The sequence below is a fragment of the Pieris rapae genome, chromosome 7, assembly GCF_905147795.1.
Source record: "Pieris rapae chromosome 7, ilPieRapa1.1, whole genome shotgun sequence".
In the NCBI taxonomy this organism is placed as follows: domain Eukaryota; kingdom Metazoa; phylum Arthropoda; class Insecta; order Lepidoptera; family Pieridae; genus Pieris; species Pieris rapae.
The window spans coordinates 9,822,196-9,836,366 of NC_059515.1; the positions used below are offsets into that span (position 1 = coordinate 9,822,196).

The following is a 14,171-nucleotide window of genomic DNA, read 5'->3' on the forward strand; positions in this document are numbered from 1 at the left end:
CTGAAGGGCAAGATTATTTTCAATCCTTTCCCGTCTTAAACATTCTGCTGAGGACCTGAGAGTCGTAAAGACATTTACGTAAACATGTCATTTGTTTTCATCAACATTGTACTAGTGATTATGTGTTATGCACTGTACCGATTTAGACGGAGGAGAGTACATGAATTAGCGGAAAAAATACCAACTCCACCCGATGCAACTTCTGTGTTTGGTGCCCTGAAATATTCCATTTTGGGACGAGATAGTAAGTAACATTTTTAATTTAACCGTACGATAATACGATTACATTTTAACATACGGTTATATTTTAAGTTGATTCGGCAGTAATGGGCTATATATTTATTTAGTAAACTAGCTAAAATAAAGTTATTTTGTAACTAATTAGGTTTATGTACAAATTGTAAAAGTTTAACTAAAAAGCTTACTTAGCTTAGTAAAAAATATAATAATTTAATACAATAGTTGTTCAATTAAAATTTCGGAAGTATTATAAAAGACCCAAAGGAAATCTCAATATCGTTCTACATCTGTCAAATATAATCTTAAATTAATAGATGTAATAATAAATAAACGAAATATTTGTGAAACTTTTTGTAACTAACTTCAAAACTGTATTAAAAAAATATAATAATTTGCGCGTTTTGTTAATAAAATAATTTAAATAGTGTCATTAAAAGATAATTATTTTAAAATAGTTTAATATAATCTTGTGGATTAATAGATTTTGACCAATTTATTATGCACATACTTCATAGCTAACGTACGAAATAAAATATATTAGTAAGCATCTTTGAATGTGTATTTTATCATCAAATCGAAAGAATTCAAAGATCTTTTACTCCACACCTAGCTTTTATTAACATGGGTTTTTCATACGAATCACCAACGTTAGAAATATATCAAAATTGTCGTCCTTTTCTCATTCCCTAGGTCTAAAACCAGCAAAATTTTTCAAATTCCTTCTGCAAAAACCAACTTAGGAGTTCAGGCACCTCTGTTTCGAATTCTTCGCGATTTTAACGAATTGAACACAGCTTTTCCGGAGCTGGATTTATTCGGTAGTTGTCTGATCGGTTTTAGATAAGCATTGCTAATTCGCTGTTTTGCTGATAATATATTTCTGCTTTAAGTACCAAAAATTCTGGTAACTTTAATTTATTTTATTGTGTGCTTATCTTATCTTATAGGTATATGCTTTAATTGTACTTTTTAATTTTTGATTTCAATTTTTTGTAAAACTTATGTTTATTTAATTGTTTTACAATGTAGATGAAAGATTTTGTAAATTAATCAGTAGATGATGTCGTAAACTTCATAAATAAATAAATAAGTTCTCTCGAACCTCTCGAAAATATCTCGAACCTAATTCGCTGTTTTGCAGATTTTTTTTTACAAAAAAGTCTGGTGATCCTTTTGCATGCTTATTTAATTTGCATATATGTTTATTTAAGGTTTAGGTTAGACTTTAGGTTAACACTGCTTAGATATGAAGCTACGTGTAACTATTATTTTCTAGTTTCCTTAGCATACAATAATTTCCGTGTCGCCTCTATGGCATATGGGGCAAACGCTCCATGACTTTCTAAGCCATGCTTTTGGAAACCATGCTCCGTCAAAAATATAAACAAAAGAATACCGGTCAATTATCAATAAATTTTTTGCTTTGTATAATTTGCGTATCCAAAAAAATCATCAAAACAGATGTTAATTTTTACTTTAATAACTATACTATACTATACTTTTTTTTAGTAATATTACCGCTGATAGTAGAGTATAGCCGATATTCTCTGAAAACTGCATGTGGGATGATAAGATTCATGACCGATCCACATTTATACGTTGGTAAGTGCAATTCACACATTTTTTTTTTTAAAGAAAGAACTTTATTAGCCACAAAATACATTAATGTTTCTATAAAGTAGAGTGCACTGGCCCTGACACTAGGATTCCCTGTGTTGTGGGCAGCCAGTCTCTTCCTTTTAAAACACGATAACATCTTAACTTTACGAATCGGATTTCAAAATATATATTAAATATAATTATATTAAAATTGATCTTCGCTTCGAAGGCGAATCTCTAACTATTTTAAGAGCATGTAGTACGATGGACTACGTTAATAATGTACTTTTTTAATGCAAAGTGATTTATGCACGACCTCGCCAGATTTGAGTTAAAAATGAATTTGTAAAATCAGACTTCAACGGAAATCTAAAATCAATAGAAATAATAATCAATACAATTATAATTTTTGAACAAAATTAGCAAAATTTTTATTTGAGATTTGACTCAGGGTTATCAACTTTTTTGTACAAGAAATAAAGTATAATCAGGTCTATGAAGAATATTGAAGTATTTTATCAAAATGAACTGCATTTTATGTATTTATTAAGCACAACTTCATAATTTAAAATCTTTTTGTAAAAGTCAATAATATGCCTCATTACAATTATAACTGAAATAAGAATGAAGAGCTAACTTTTAATAAACAGACATTTACAGTAAAAAGTATAATTTAGTTAAAAACAGTATAGTTGGCAACCCTAACAAGACTTATCTTAACTCCGCTTATATCGAGAATTTTGTTATAGGTGTAACAGATCGAGTAGATGCTGAATATATATTAAAAAATTGTCTTGAAAAGGATAATATCACAAATTTGTTTAAAGAAGTAATTGGGGATGCCGGTATCTATGCACCAGGTAAGACTTAAAATATTTCGACATTTAAAATCATTCAATCATCGGTTAAGATAAAGAGAAAAGTCACTTCTGTACCTCAAAATCTACTGATTTGATAGACGAAAAAGAAAACTTAGCCCCAAATGTTACTCTGAATTTCCACGACTTTATGGGAATTTTTCACAATAAATTATTGTGGTTACACCAATATTCTTGTTTATATTTGATATGTTCTATTGTGTGATCCATAATTTTTTACTAAAGTCGATCGAAAAATGGAATGGTCTCGCCACGTTTGAGTTCATTTCAGTTATGACATGACGCTGGTTTAGATGCACTTGAAATGATGTAGATTATAGGCAATCTTATATGTTGTATGTATTTGTACGTATGGTGAACTATGTATGATTTTAACTAGGGCATTTCCTTTCTTCTCCTTCACGGTTCCTATATTTACTTTTACATAAGACTGACGATTTTGATACGTGACGATTTTTCGTAATCAAATTTGAATCAGTAGAAGTATATATTGAGCTCTCAGGACTAAACTATTTATTGTTAGAAAATTTGTGTATAATTAGTCATTGGACCTTAGTTTTTGATGCAGCTCTATTAAAAAATTGATTTTGATAGCTTTACAAAAGTGATTGTTTGTTAGGATATCGATTTAAATCGAGTAACTACTAACTACTACTACTAAAACACTGTTAGGTCATTACAGTTCAACAGTTATCATCTCAATATTTTACTTTTTACTACTTTTTAGTTTCCACGTGGATTCACCGAAGAAAGATGCTCATACCAGCCTTTGGTCCCAAAATTATTAAAAGTTTCGTAAGCATCCAAGCTAGACAGGCACAGGATCTGTCGGAGCAATTGGAAATAGACGGCCGAGTCGGTTCTGGAGAGTTCAGCATTTGGCCTTACGTCAGTGCCTATACATTAAGTTCTATCGCAGGTAGATATTTCAAAAAAGGGTTTCAACATTTCAAATATTCGAAGCTTAGCGTATTTAGTGTATATGAAATTATAAAGTCCTAGTTAATCTGTTTTGAAGTGAAACTTCTTTAGGCGCATGAGGGTAAAATTTATAATATTAGCGTCACGATGACGTGCAGCGTTTTGGTCGAAAAAAGGGAGAGAGCTAGTGAGACCGATTCAGAGAGAGTGAGAAAGAAAGAGAGAGGAAGGATTGAAAAAAAATACACGCTATTGGTTGTTGTATTCGTTTAGTAGTTACATATTAGAACTTTAGATGGCAATTCTGGAGCATAACGTCTTGGGCAATAAACACAGATATTTATTATTTATATTATCAATAGCACGTATACAGTGTGAATATAGATATACAAATACATGGAGTGATCATATACTGGTACATGATCTGTTGGGGCTTTTACCTTAGTAATAATTAATTTACAAAGAAGTTTCACATAAAAATATTAAATAAAACAATTAAAATTACAACAAATAAACGACAATGAATTTTTAAGTGTGAGTGAAGCAGTTATGGATATCCAGGCCTAGATCGTTTATCAGAATGCTCAATCTGGATATCAGTTGGAGCTTGGACCAAACGCATTGTTTGGTAGACAGGACAAATGGAAGGATGGGATATCTGGGGTGTCCCTCTAGACAACACGAAATTTTAATTTTGGTAAAAGGTTGGAGTCAATCAACCTGATTTTTAAATAGCTTAAATGCAAACGATACACCAATTAAATTTCTACGATTCTCCAATGACATCTTAAAAGTGCGTTTCGTATACAATAACTTATCGTAACTTATAGTATCAACCTTAAAATAAAATAAAAAAGTGTTTGTTCATGTTAAGTAGGTACATTTTCCTAGGTGTAAGATTTAGAAACCCTTTTAAGTAAAAAAATACCTGCTTCAAGGTTCCCAGCTATTCTATAAACAAACGTAATTATTAATTTCTTAAAATAATTAAAATAAACCTTTTTTATTAACTTTGGTCAACCGTTATCAACACCTGAGTACATGACTACTGTAAGTGTGTGGGTGCAAATGTGTGAGTGAGTGAGTCTTAAAACGATACTAATTATTGTAGGTATACTTTCGCTGTAAATAAAATTGCAGTTTAAAGTTAAGTACAATAGCATATTAATTATTTTATTATTATTATTTAAGTCTTTTTTTATTGACGTTACCAGTCGCTTTTATCGGGTTTTTGTTACAGAAACAGCGTTAGGTATCAAATTGGACGCTCTGCGGGATCCTAACATTCCCTTCCTCAAAGCAATTCAAGATGTTCTATGTTTAATGTCAAGCAGAATACTCAAATTTTGGTTGTGGCCCCAATTTATATATAAGTATTCCAATTTACACGCAGATATACAAAGATCGACAACTTTATTATATAGTTTACCGGATAAGGTGAGTTATAACATTTGCATCGAATGCATTTTGATACTTTTACCATTCGAGCTGTTTTTTCGATTTTTCTATTTGACTATCTATATTCTAATCTACTAATTGCAATTTTTGTACATAATTATTTTACGCTTATAAAAAAATACTTACGCCTAGGAAAAAATACAATTAAAATACCTAGATATCTATGCCATGAAATAATTATAAAAATTATTAATTATAAAAATGTTAACTATAAAAATAATTTAAAACAAGAAATTATTAAGCATATGTTTTCAGATAATCAAAGAAAAACGTGAAACACTTCATAGCAATGACACCAAATTAATAAAGGAAAAACAAATAATTTTCGGTATTTACTTTATTTTTTTTACTTAATTATTAGTCTTTATACACTATTTCATATTTCTTATTATGTTAGGACAAGGCGAAGACACGAAAAGTTTCTTAGAACACCTTATAATATTATCTAAAGAAGATAATAGACTGAGTGATAAAGAACTCAGGGAGGAGATCTTGGTGATGATGTTGGCTGGCACAGACAGTTCTGCAGTTGCTATTGGCTACACTCTGGTGTTATTAGCCAAATATCCTGAAATACAAGAAAAATTGTACAATGAGTAAGTTTTTTTTGGCTCTAGCATGGTTTATCTGAAAACACAAGGATTAAGAGACAAATTTCGCTTTTTTTTAATAAAAATATTTAAAAAGTATTTACTCCCAAAATTGATTTTAAAAATGACCTGTATTTCAGAATCAAAAATAATTTTGGAAACAGTGATCGTCCCATGCAGTCAGAAGACTTACTAGTTCTTCAATATTTAAATAGAGTGGTTAAGGAATCTATCCGGCTTTTCCCACCAGTTCCAGTCATTATAAGAAAGGCTGGAGACGAGGAAGCACATCTTCGTAAGCCTTTTCTTCTAATACTAAGATATCAAAGATCAATAGTCTTACAAAAACAAGTTTTAAATTGTACTTCTGAAAATGTTTCATTCAAGGACCAACTGTCCTATTAAATAACAACTATAAGATTTATATTTCGAAGTGTATCATTTTACATATAAAATATATGACATATCGTACTATATGACTATGACTATGTTAAAGTAACTCGATAGAATGAATTCGAAAATAATTGAGATAAAATTACGGGTCTATAGTAAAATACAATTGGGAATTTCGGGGTAAAGTCTGAAGATCGTGACTGATTTAATTGAACACATATCTGAGAGTTTTATTTAATTTTTTTAAATAATTCTTAAAAGGCCGGCATCGCACTCGCGCCCTCTGGTATTGAGAGTGCCCATGGGCGGAGGTATCACTTATCATGTGAGCCTCCTGCCCGTTTGCCCCCTGTTCTATAAAAAAAAATATTAAGTGTTTTTTTGTGTAAACCCTTAACCTCAGGATCTTTACTTAATGATCAGATAAATAGAACAGACAATTTTATATTGACAGATTAACTAAATAAAATTACTTAATAAAATATTTGAAAATAAATTACTATGTAAATAACCTGAAAACTGATATTGAATTAAACTTCTGATATGAATACAATTTTCTTTACAGCCTCAGGTATAATTCTTCCTCGTGAAACGAGTATTGTTATTTCTTTTTGGGGCATGAATCGTGATCCAAAACATTGGGGACCGACTGCTGATTATTTTGACCCAGACAGATTCTCTGATGACCAATTGGTGAACTACGCTTCATTTAGTTTGGGTCCTCGGAATTGCATCGGTCAGTACAAAATAGCCAATTAGGAATTCTATACAGAAATTACTAATCAAACTATTATATTTGAAACAATATAATATGAAAGAAATCTAATTTAATAAAGATTAATAAAAGCATTTTCATTCAGATACTTTAACATTTAAACACGTTTCTATTTCATCTTCTTGTGCGTATCTATGTGTCCTTTTTGATAAATCCTTCCTCCAAATCCCGCAATTCCTCTCTACCATATACCACCTGCTTTTTCTTTAAGTTGATTTGTTCTACGTTCTACCTCTGATAAATGAATAACTATTATTTAATTTACAGAGAATATAACAAATAAAACACAATACACTAAATAATTCAAAAGCGATTCTCAACAATTTGAATTAAGTTTATGTCGACTTTTTTTGTTTTGTTGTTTTTGCAATAGTTTATGTCATAAGTTTTTAAGGATTAAAATAAAACTAAATAAATAGCCTGAGCCAAGAGATATCATTGAAATGTATGCAGCCGTCAAGAAATCTTACAAAAGTTTGTATTGTAATATTTGTTTCCAGGTTACAAATACGCTCTGCAGTCTGTGAAAATAGCAGTAGCCTCCATAATCCGTCATTACAAAGTGGTAGGAGAGCCAGAGAAGGGACCAGTGCCAACAATAGATAGCACATTCTCCATTATGATGAGAGCTAAAGACGATTTTAAAGTTGCTTTGGAGAAAAGATAGCATTTATTTATAAATTAATTTAATAATCTACAAATATATTTATGTAATAAATACGGATTTTTGGATTGCAAGCCTATTTATTTCACTTATTTACACACAAGAGAATAATTATTAATCAAATCTCTTAAAGCATTGAAGATTGCATATTGCGGTATTTTAAGTAAAATCCTCGTTTGTCTCTTTCTGTCAAATTGTGAGTTCGCTTTCATGAAAAGAGACAGATGAATACTAAATGTCTTCTCAACCACTCGTGCTAAATGACAAGATAAGAAAATGTCATTGAATTATTTCGTTGAAAAATTGAATTCGAGTCAAGGTTAAACATGACTTATTTTTTACGAAAAGATTTACACGACATGATTATTAGGTTGTGATTAACTTAAAATCACTAATTAACTAATTTAATTCACTTAAAATCTCCAAGCATTATGGATTTAATATTATGACTGAATTCATGGTCATTAAAGTATTTTTTACTACCGTAAGTATATATTATATTACCGATATGAAATAATTTGCTTTGCTTTTTGATAAGAATATGATTTATACGCAGGGGCTGTTTTAATTTCATTTAGGATCCGTAAACGGGTCATAAACCACAAAATACAAGTCGTGTCCAATCACAGCCGACATTGTGTACTCTCATAAAGGCTCTATTTTACGAGTTTGCCCAATAAACCGGTGTCAATACGGCTTATTTGTTTAGGAAGCCAATAAATTCGAGTGAGGAGATGGATAAGGGAATTTCAGACGTTTTCGTCTATAATCATATATTTTTAAAATAGAAAAAAACCCAATAATTTTCGTATTGCTTGAGTTCAATTATAGAAGGGGTGAAAAAAAACGCCAACAATCCCTGAAAATATATATTTCTAGTGACTAGTAACTAGGTCTGGTTTCTAATTTTACCTCGATTCAAATTAAAGTCAAATATACACTATCGAAACTAAGAACGTCACACGATGCAGTAACGTTGTATTGCGGCGCCGTACCGCAATTATTTCGCTACAGCGCCGCGATGTGGCAATATAGTTTACGCAGACCATAAGTCCGGCGCTTGCGGTGCGATGTCGCGTGGCATGGTATAATAATTTGGAGGATGACGTTGCGGCAACACTCTGGCACCGCACCTTGTATCCACGCTCTAAGAACACGTGCTTGGAAGCCTAAAAAATCATAACACTCACATATTCCTCTTTTCGTCCCTTTTTTATGGCAAACGGGCAGGAGGCTCATCTGATGTTAATTGATACCCCATGGACACTCTCAATGCCAGAGGGCTCGCGAGTACCTTGTCGGCTTTTTAAGAATTGGTCAAATCTTTTCTTGAAGAACCTCAATTCTAAAGTAACAGATACAAGCTTATACACTATTTTTTTTTCAAGTAACAATCTAAAACTGTCAATTAAATATCTTAAAAATTACAGTTAACAAATATTTGTCTCTAAGAAACCAACAATAAAATCTTTTTATACTTAATGTACACGTCTTGAACAAAAAATAAATCGTTTTCCGAATTGTGAAAATTCCCGCCCACAGAAGGGCCTCGGTGTGTGAATTATAGGCATGTCGAAGTTTACGCCTCACTTTTACCGACTGATATATGGGATACAATTTTATTGCTGGGACGGATGTACTTTATAGAAGAGTATATTAATGACCCGGCTGTAGCATTTTGTGCTTTTGTATATTTTTTTTATAGAACTGGGGGCAAACGGGCAGGAGGCTCACCTGATGTTGAGTGATACCGCCGCCCATGAACACTCTCGATGCTAGAGGGCTCGCGAGTGCGTTGCCGGCCTTATGTCCGAAAGCAACAGTCTAACGCCCAAATCCAATAACCTATCTCAATCCATTTTGACTATCTTTATCCAATTATTAATAAAATTACACCAATAACCAATCGACGGATGGTATAGCCATCTGTCGATACAAGCTATCCATGTTTTCTTTATATAATAGGGGGCCAAACCGAGCCTGCGGATAGACCTTTGTATCGAAATGACAGTTCAACTGTGCCAATATTCTGTCTTAAGATTTTAACTTACACCAGTTTTTAAAAAAATTAAAAAGCTATTTGATATGTTTAAAACATAGACATGTGTATTTTAATATTATTTGAACGGTTTTATTTACTTTATTTGGTTAATATTGATTATCAAATATGAGTCTAAAGAGCTAAGAGATTGCATTAAATCCGTCGCCAAAAATGGATTGTCTTCGTGGGGTTTTTTTGTTATTGGGATGTAGATAAGAGATCGATCGACTGTCACGGTCTGATCTCAGATTGTAAAAAATTGTGGATTAATTATTGGGTTCGGGCGTTAATGAACCGTTTCAACAAAAGTATCTGTCCTAGTCTATTATGTAACGATTAATGGTAGGTAATTAATTCATGTAGTAATAAATGTATTAGCTCTTGGACGGACAAATTGTAAACAATTTGTGTTCCACCATCACATAAGTCTCTGTACTTAAAAAAAAAAAACAATTATGATTTCCGCAGATAAATATGTATATTTTTCAGTTCTGGTTATCAGGCCACATTCCACTGCCTGACGTACATCAAGCCTTCAGAGCGTTCGCAGAATTATTATCGGAGCGACCTCCGATATATCCTCATTATCCTGAATCTCTTACGCATTCCAGGAGCACGCGAAAAGGGCCTTTTTATGTTGCCTTGAATGGCGTCTTTTTGCAATGATGGGTTTTTGGGTCTTTAACAACTCAAACTAATTCAAAATCGCCAAGTTTTTTGTTTTACACAATGTTTGTAAGCTGCCACAATTACACCACGTTCCAGATTACATCTAAGTAATTAATAAATGAAATAAATTAAAAAAAAGATTTTTTTTAGTTTAAATTGAAATTAAGCAAAAATGTTCACACCAATTTCGGAATTATTTAATCTTGATAACATTGGGCCGATATGGGTGTTTGCACCGCGTTATTTCAATATTTTAAATCTAGATTACATACGGTCTGTACAACCAACCAACGCGCGCCATTTTATATTCTTATTATTCCTCAAATATCGAGTATATTATCAAAAAATCATGAATAGATTTCTGAATCTGTTTTATGATCATTTGTCAATCTATTAGGCAAGTAGGTGATCAGCCTCCAATGCCTGACGCCATCGACTTTTTGGGTCAGGTTTCCTTTCGGTGTTTTCCTTCATCGTTCGTGCGTAATACGCAGAGAAAGTCCATTGGTGCACAGCCGGTGATCGAACCAACGACTTCAGGGATGAGTATTGCACCTTAAGCCACTAGCTAAAACTGCTCATTTAAAATATGAGCGACCCAAATTCTTAACAGTTTTTTAATAATTAAGAAATACAATTCAAATAAATTTCAATTTAATTTCGTAAGCCAAATAAAACTAGGATGAAGCTACAGTAATAAGATTTAATATTCTCCACTTAGGGAAATGCAGACAATACCCAATTTCCGGGATGTATTGAAAATAGAACCGCCATAATTCGACACGAAATATTCTCGGCGAGGATAAGGAAAAATTAAAAAGTAATTCAGATTATCGATTATGATAATATTGCTATTAAATTGCAAATATCCTTCCGCTGCCGATTTATAACCTGCGCAACGTGGCGATAAATGTAATAGGAACAACTTTTACAATTTGATACATTTATTGGAAAATGTTCGCAGAATTGCTGGATATATAAGGCTTATTAATACAGTTGTTACGGAAAAACATGTGAGGTGATACTATGTCCACTCGTTTTAAGTTATACTTTGTTATTTGGCTTAACAAGATCAACATATTTTCAAAAAAAAATTATTTCGCCCTATTCTACATTTGTAGAAAAAAACGACACGAACAATAGAAAAAAAATAACTCTCATCATTTTCCCTAAAAGAAGTATAACTTATATATATAACGCCAAAATAAGTATAACTTCAAAATTGACATTTGAATTATTTTTCGTAGATCTAACTGACAGTTGTCAAATAATCTTCATTTGTTTATTAGTTCATAATGCATTTTTTAGTTGGTTATAATTTACAAAAAAAGGTCTTTCTTTGCAGACTATCTAGCCTCAAAATTAATATCGGTTCGGTAGTTTAGGAGACAAACAACGTGACACGTGATTTACGTAAGTATATTAAGATATGATTTAGAACGACAGAAAATATGCTTCTAAATTAAAATTTACTGCCAGTTCTCAAATCAAGAGCCTGTTATTGTTAGAACTTACGAGATAACCTTTCCGTCATTATTTTAAATTGTCAAGGTTTTTTTCATAAAACGTAAACACCTGCAACCATTACGTAATGCCTAAATGGGACTGAAACTAAAACATATTTAGTAATATAAAACATTATTTATTTTTTGAGACGCTAAGTTTTATAATTTTATACATAATTATAATAATTCATTCATAATTACTTATAATTATTCATAATTACTTCTAAAAAGATTCATAATTACTTATAAAAACATTCATAATTATAATAATTATACTGACTGAAACTAGAATATATTTTTTAAAATTATGAAACAAAAAAGAAGACTTTAATTTTTTTTCTATACGTTCTGTATATAATTACAAATTAAAGTGTCTCAGTTGCCTCGGCGTTTCAAACGCATAGAATCGGGAAACAGTCTCAAATTATAATTGTAAATGTATTACTAACAATAACACTGAATTAAATTAACACGAAGCGTTCTGGAGAAGATATTGGACCGAATACGATCTCGTTTGAAGTTTCATAGAGCTACAAATATACGTACAGGGAATACAAATTCAGGAGTTGAGTTGCAAGATGTGGTCTACATTCATAAGATGAGCGCGAAAACTGCGCCGGTTTCCTCACGATGTTTTCCTTCACCGTTCGAGTGAATGTTATATGCGCGCATAGAAACTTGATATTGGTTGGGGCACAACCGGGGATCGAACCTACGTCCTCAGAGACGCGAGTCACACGCTGGAGCCTCTAGAACAATACTAGTCATTTTTCCATTGAAATTAGAAGACAATTAAAAAGCTGTGTAGAAAAAGAAGGGAAGAGTTAAAAAAAAATTAGTGCAGTAATAGTCCTAATCTAATAAATCTATATATAATTAAGTTGTTTTTATTAGATGCTTAGTTATTAACCTAATAATATACATAAGAGTGTGTTGTAAATTTATTATTACTTAGGTAAAAGCCCCAATAGATGATATACGATCGATTTAGTGTATACTCCATGTGTTTGTAGTTATGTTCACACTGTTTACACACTGTATACGTGCTTATGATAATAGAAATAAATAAAAACTTCACAAGACGTAATACGACAGAATTCCAATCTAAAGTTCTAATATGTAACTATTAAACGAATACAGCAACCAATAGCCTGTATTTTTCTCGATATCTGTTTCTTACTCTCTCTCAATCGATCTCAATCCCTCTTTCCCTTTTATTCATCAAAAACGTTGCACATATTCGTGACGTTCCGTAAAAAATTTAAGATACTAAAGAAGTTTCACTTCAATAATAATGTTAAGTGTAAAGTTACCTAAAGGAATAAATGATATATTGATTTTGAAATGACTGCGTCTCATGCAAATAGCTTAAAAACTTTATACGCGCCACGCTTGTATTCTACACCTAACTTAAAATATCTGAGAGTCATTGTGTATTCTTTCTGTTAGCCTCAGCTGTGACTTTAGAGTAACGGATTGAAACATGTATTTTTTAAAAGCTTCTATACTGCACCTAGCCTGACCTGACATTCACCTAAGAGTTTAATGTGGCATGCTGAATTTCTCTACATTGCAATTGAGATAAACTCCTTATTATAGGCATAGGCGTTAACCTTCATATAATAATGTTAATTTTATAAATTAAACTTCCAATAGTATTGTACTTTTTTGATTTGTGTAATTTTTTTTTATAAATTAACTGTATTTCAAATATAAGATAAAAATTGTTCTAACGGAAGGCAGCCTCTGTGTTGGACACTTCTACTGGTTCCATGCAGTACATGGTACATATTAAACAAAATAATCCAAGTAAAATTTAATAATAAATCGGCAAGTAAAAGTAATCTTAAATCCAATCAAGGTCCTTATAAGTGCATGAATGTATATGCAACGACCGTGAATACACCGTGTCTAGGTTAGCTTTTGCTAACTCAGATTGCAAATTATTTAATGAGGCTACTGTAGAATCAAAAGCTAGCATACTTTTTAAGAAAAACACTTTTTTTCAAAGACTGTCTTGAAACATAAAACAATATCTATTGAAAAAAACAACACAAACATAAAAATGTTCTATTTTTGTTCGAAAACATTGAAACTCTCGACAGCTGTCTCGACCTGACTGATTGAAACATAAAATACTGCGGGATAAATCCGCACTTTATTCACAACTCTGTAATTGGAACCAGATGTGTTTAATAATATCCAGATTGATTGGCTTTAGGTTTAGATACTTTATTTCTCAAAAAACACAAAAATGTCACTAATACTTTAGATAAACATTACATTGTAGTCGTTACTAAAATAATCACGATAAAACGATAGCACATGCAATAAACTTAAAAGTAAAAGTAACCAAAGACAAGAAATCCAAAGAAATGAAATTCAAAGTAATTTTGTCTAAAATATTGTTGTGGGTAGTTTATTGTATAACTCTGTAT

At 31.5% G+C, this 14,171-nt stretch overlaps 1 protein-coding gene across 1 annotated transcript; it reads left to right on the forward strand.

Annotated features, from left to right (window-relative positions):
- Positions 1–7,521, forward strand: LOC111000471 (cytochrome P450 4d2-like). The gene is made up of 10 exons (XM_045629012.1): positions 1–244; positions 1,750–1,842; positions 2,589–2,699; positions 3,445–3,636; positions 4,879–5,075; positions 5,352–5,424; positions 5,494–5,692; positions 5,827–5,981; positions 6,645–6,815; positions 7,355–7,521. The coding sequence occupies exons 1-10, from the start codon at positions 85–87 to the stop codon at positions 7,519–7,521; spliced, it is 1,518 nt and encodes a 505-aa protein (XP_045484968.1). The 5' UTR covers positions 1–84.
- Positions 7,522–14,171: the final 6,650 nt, after the last annotated feature.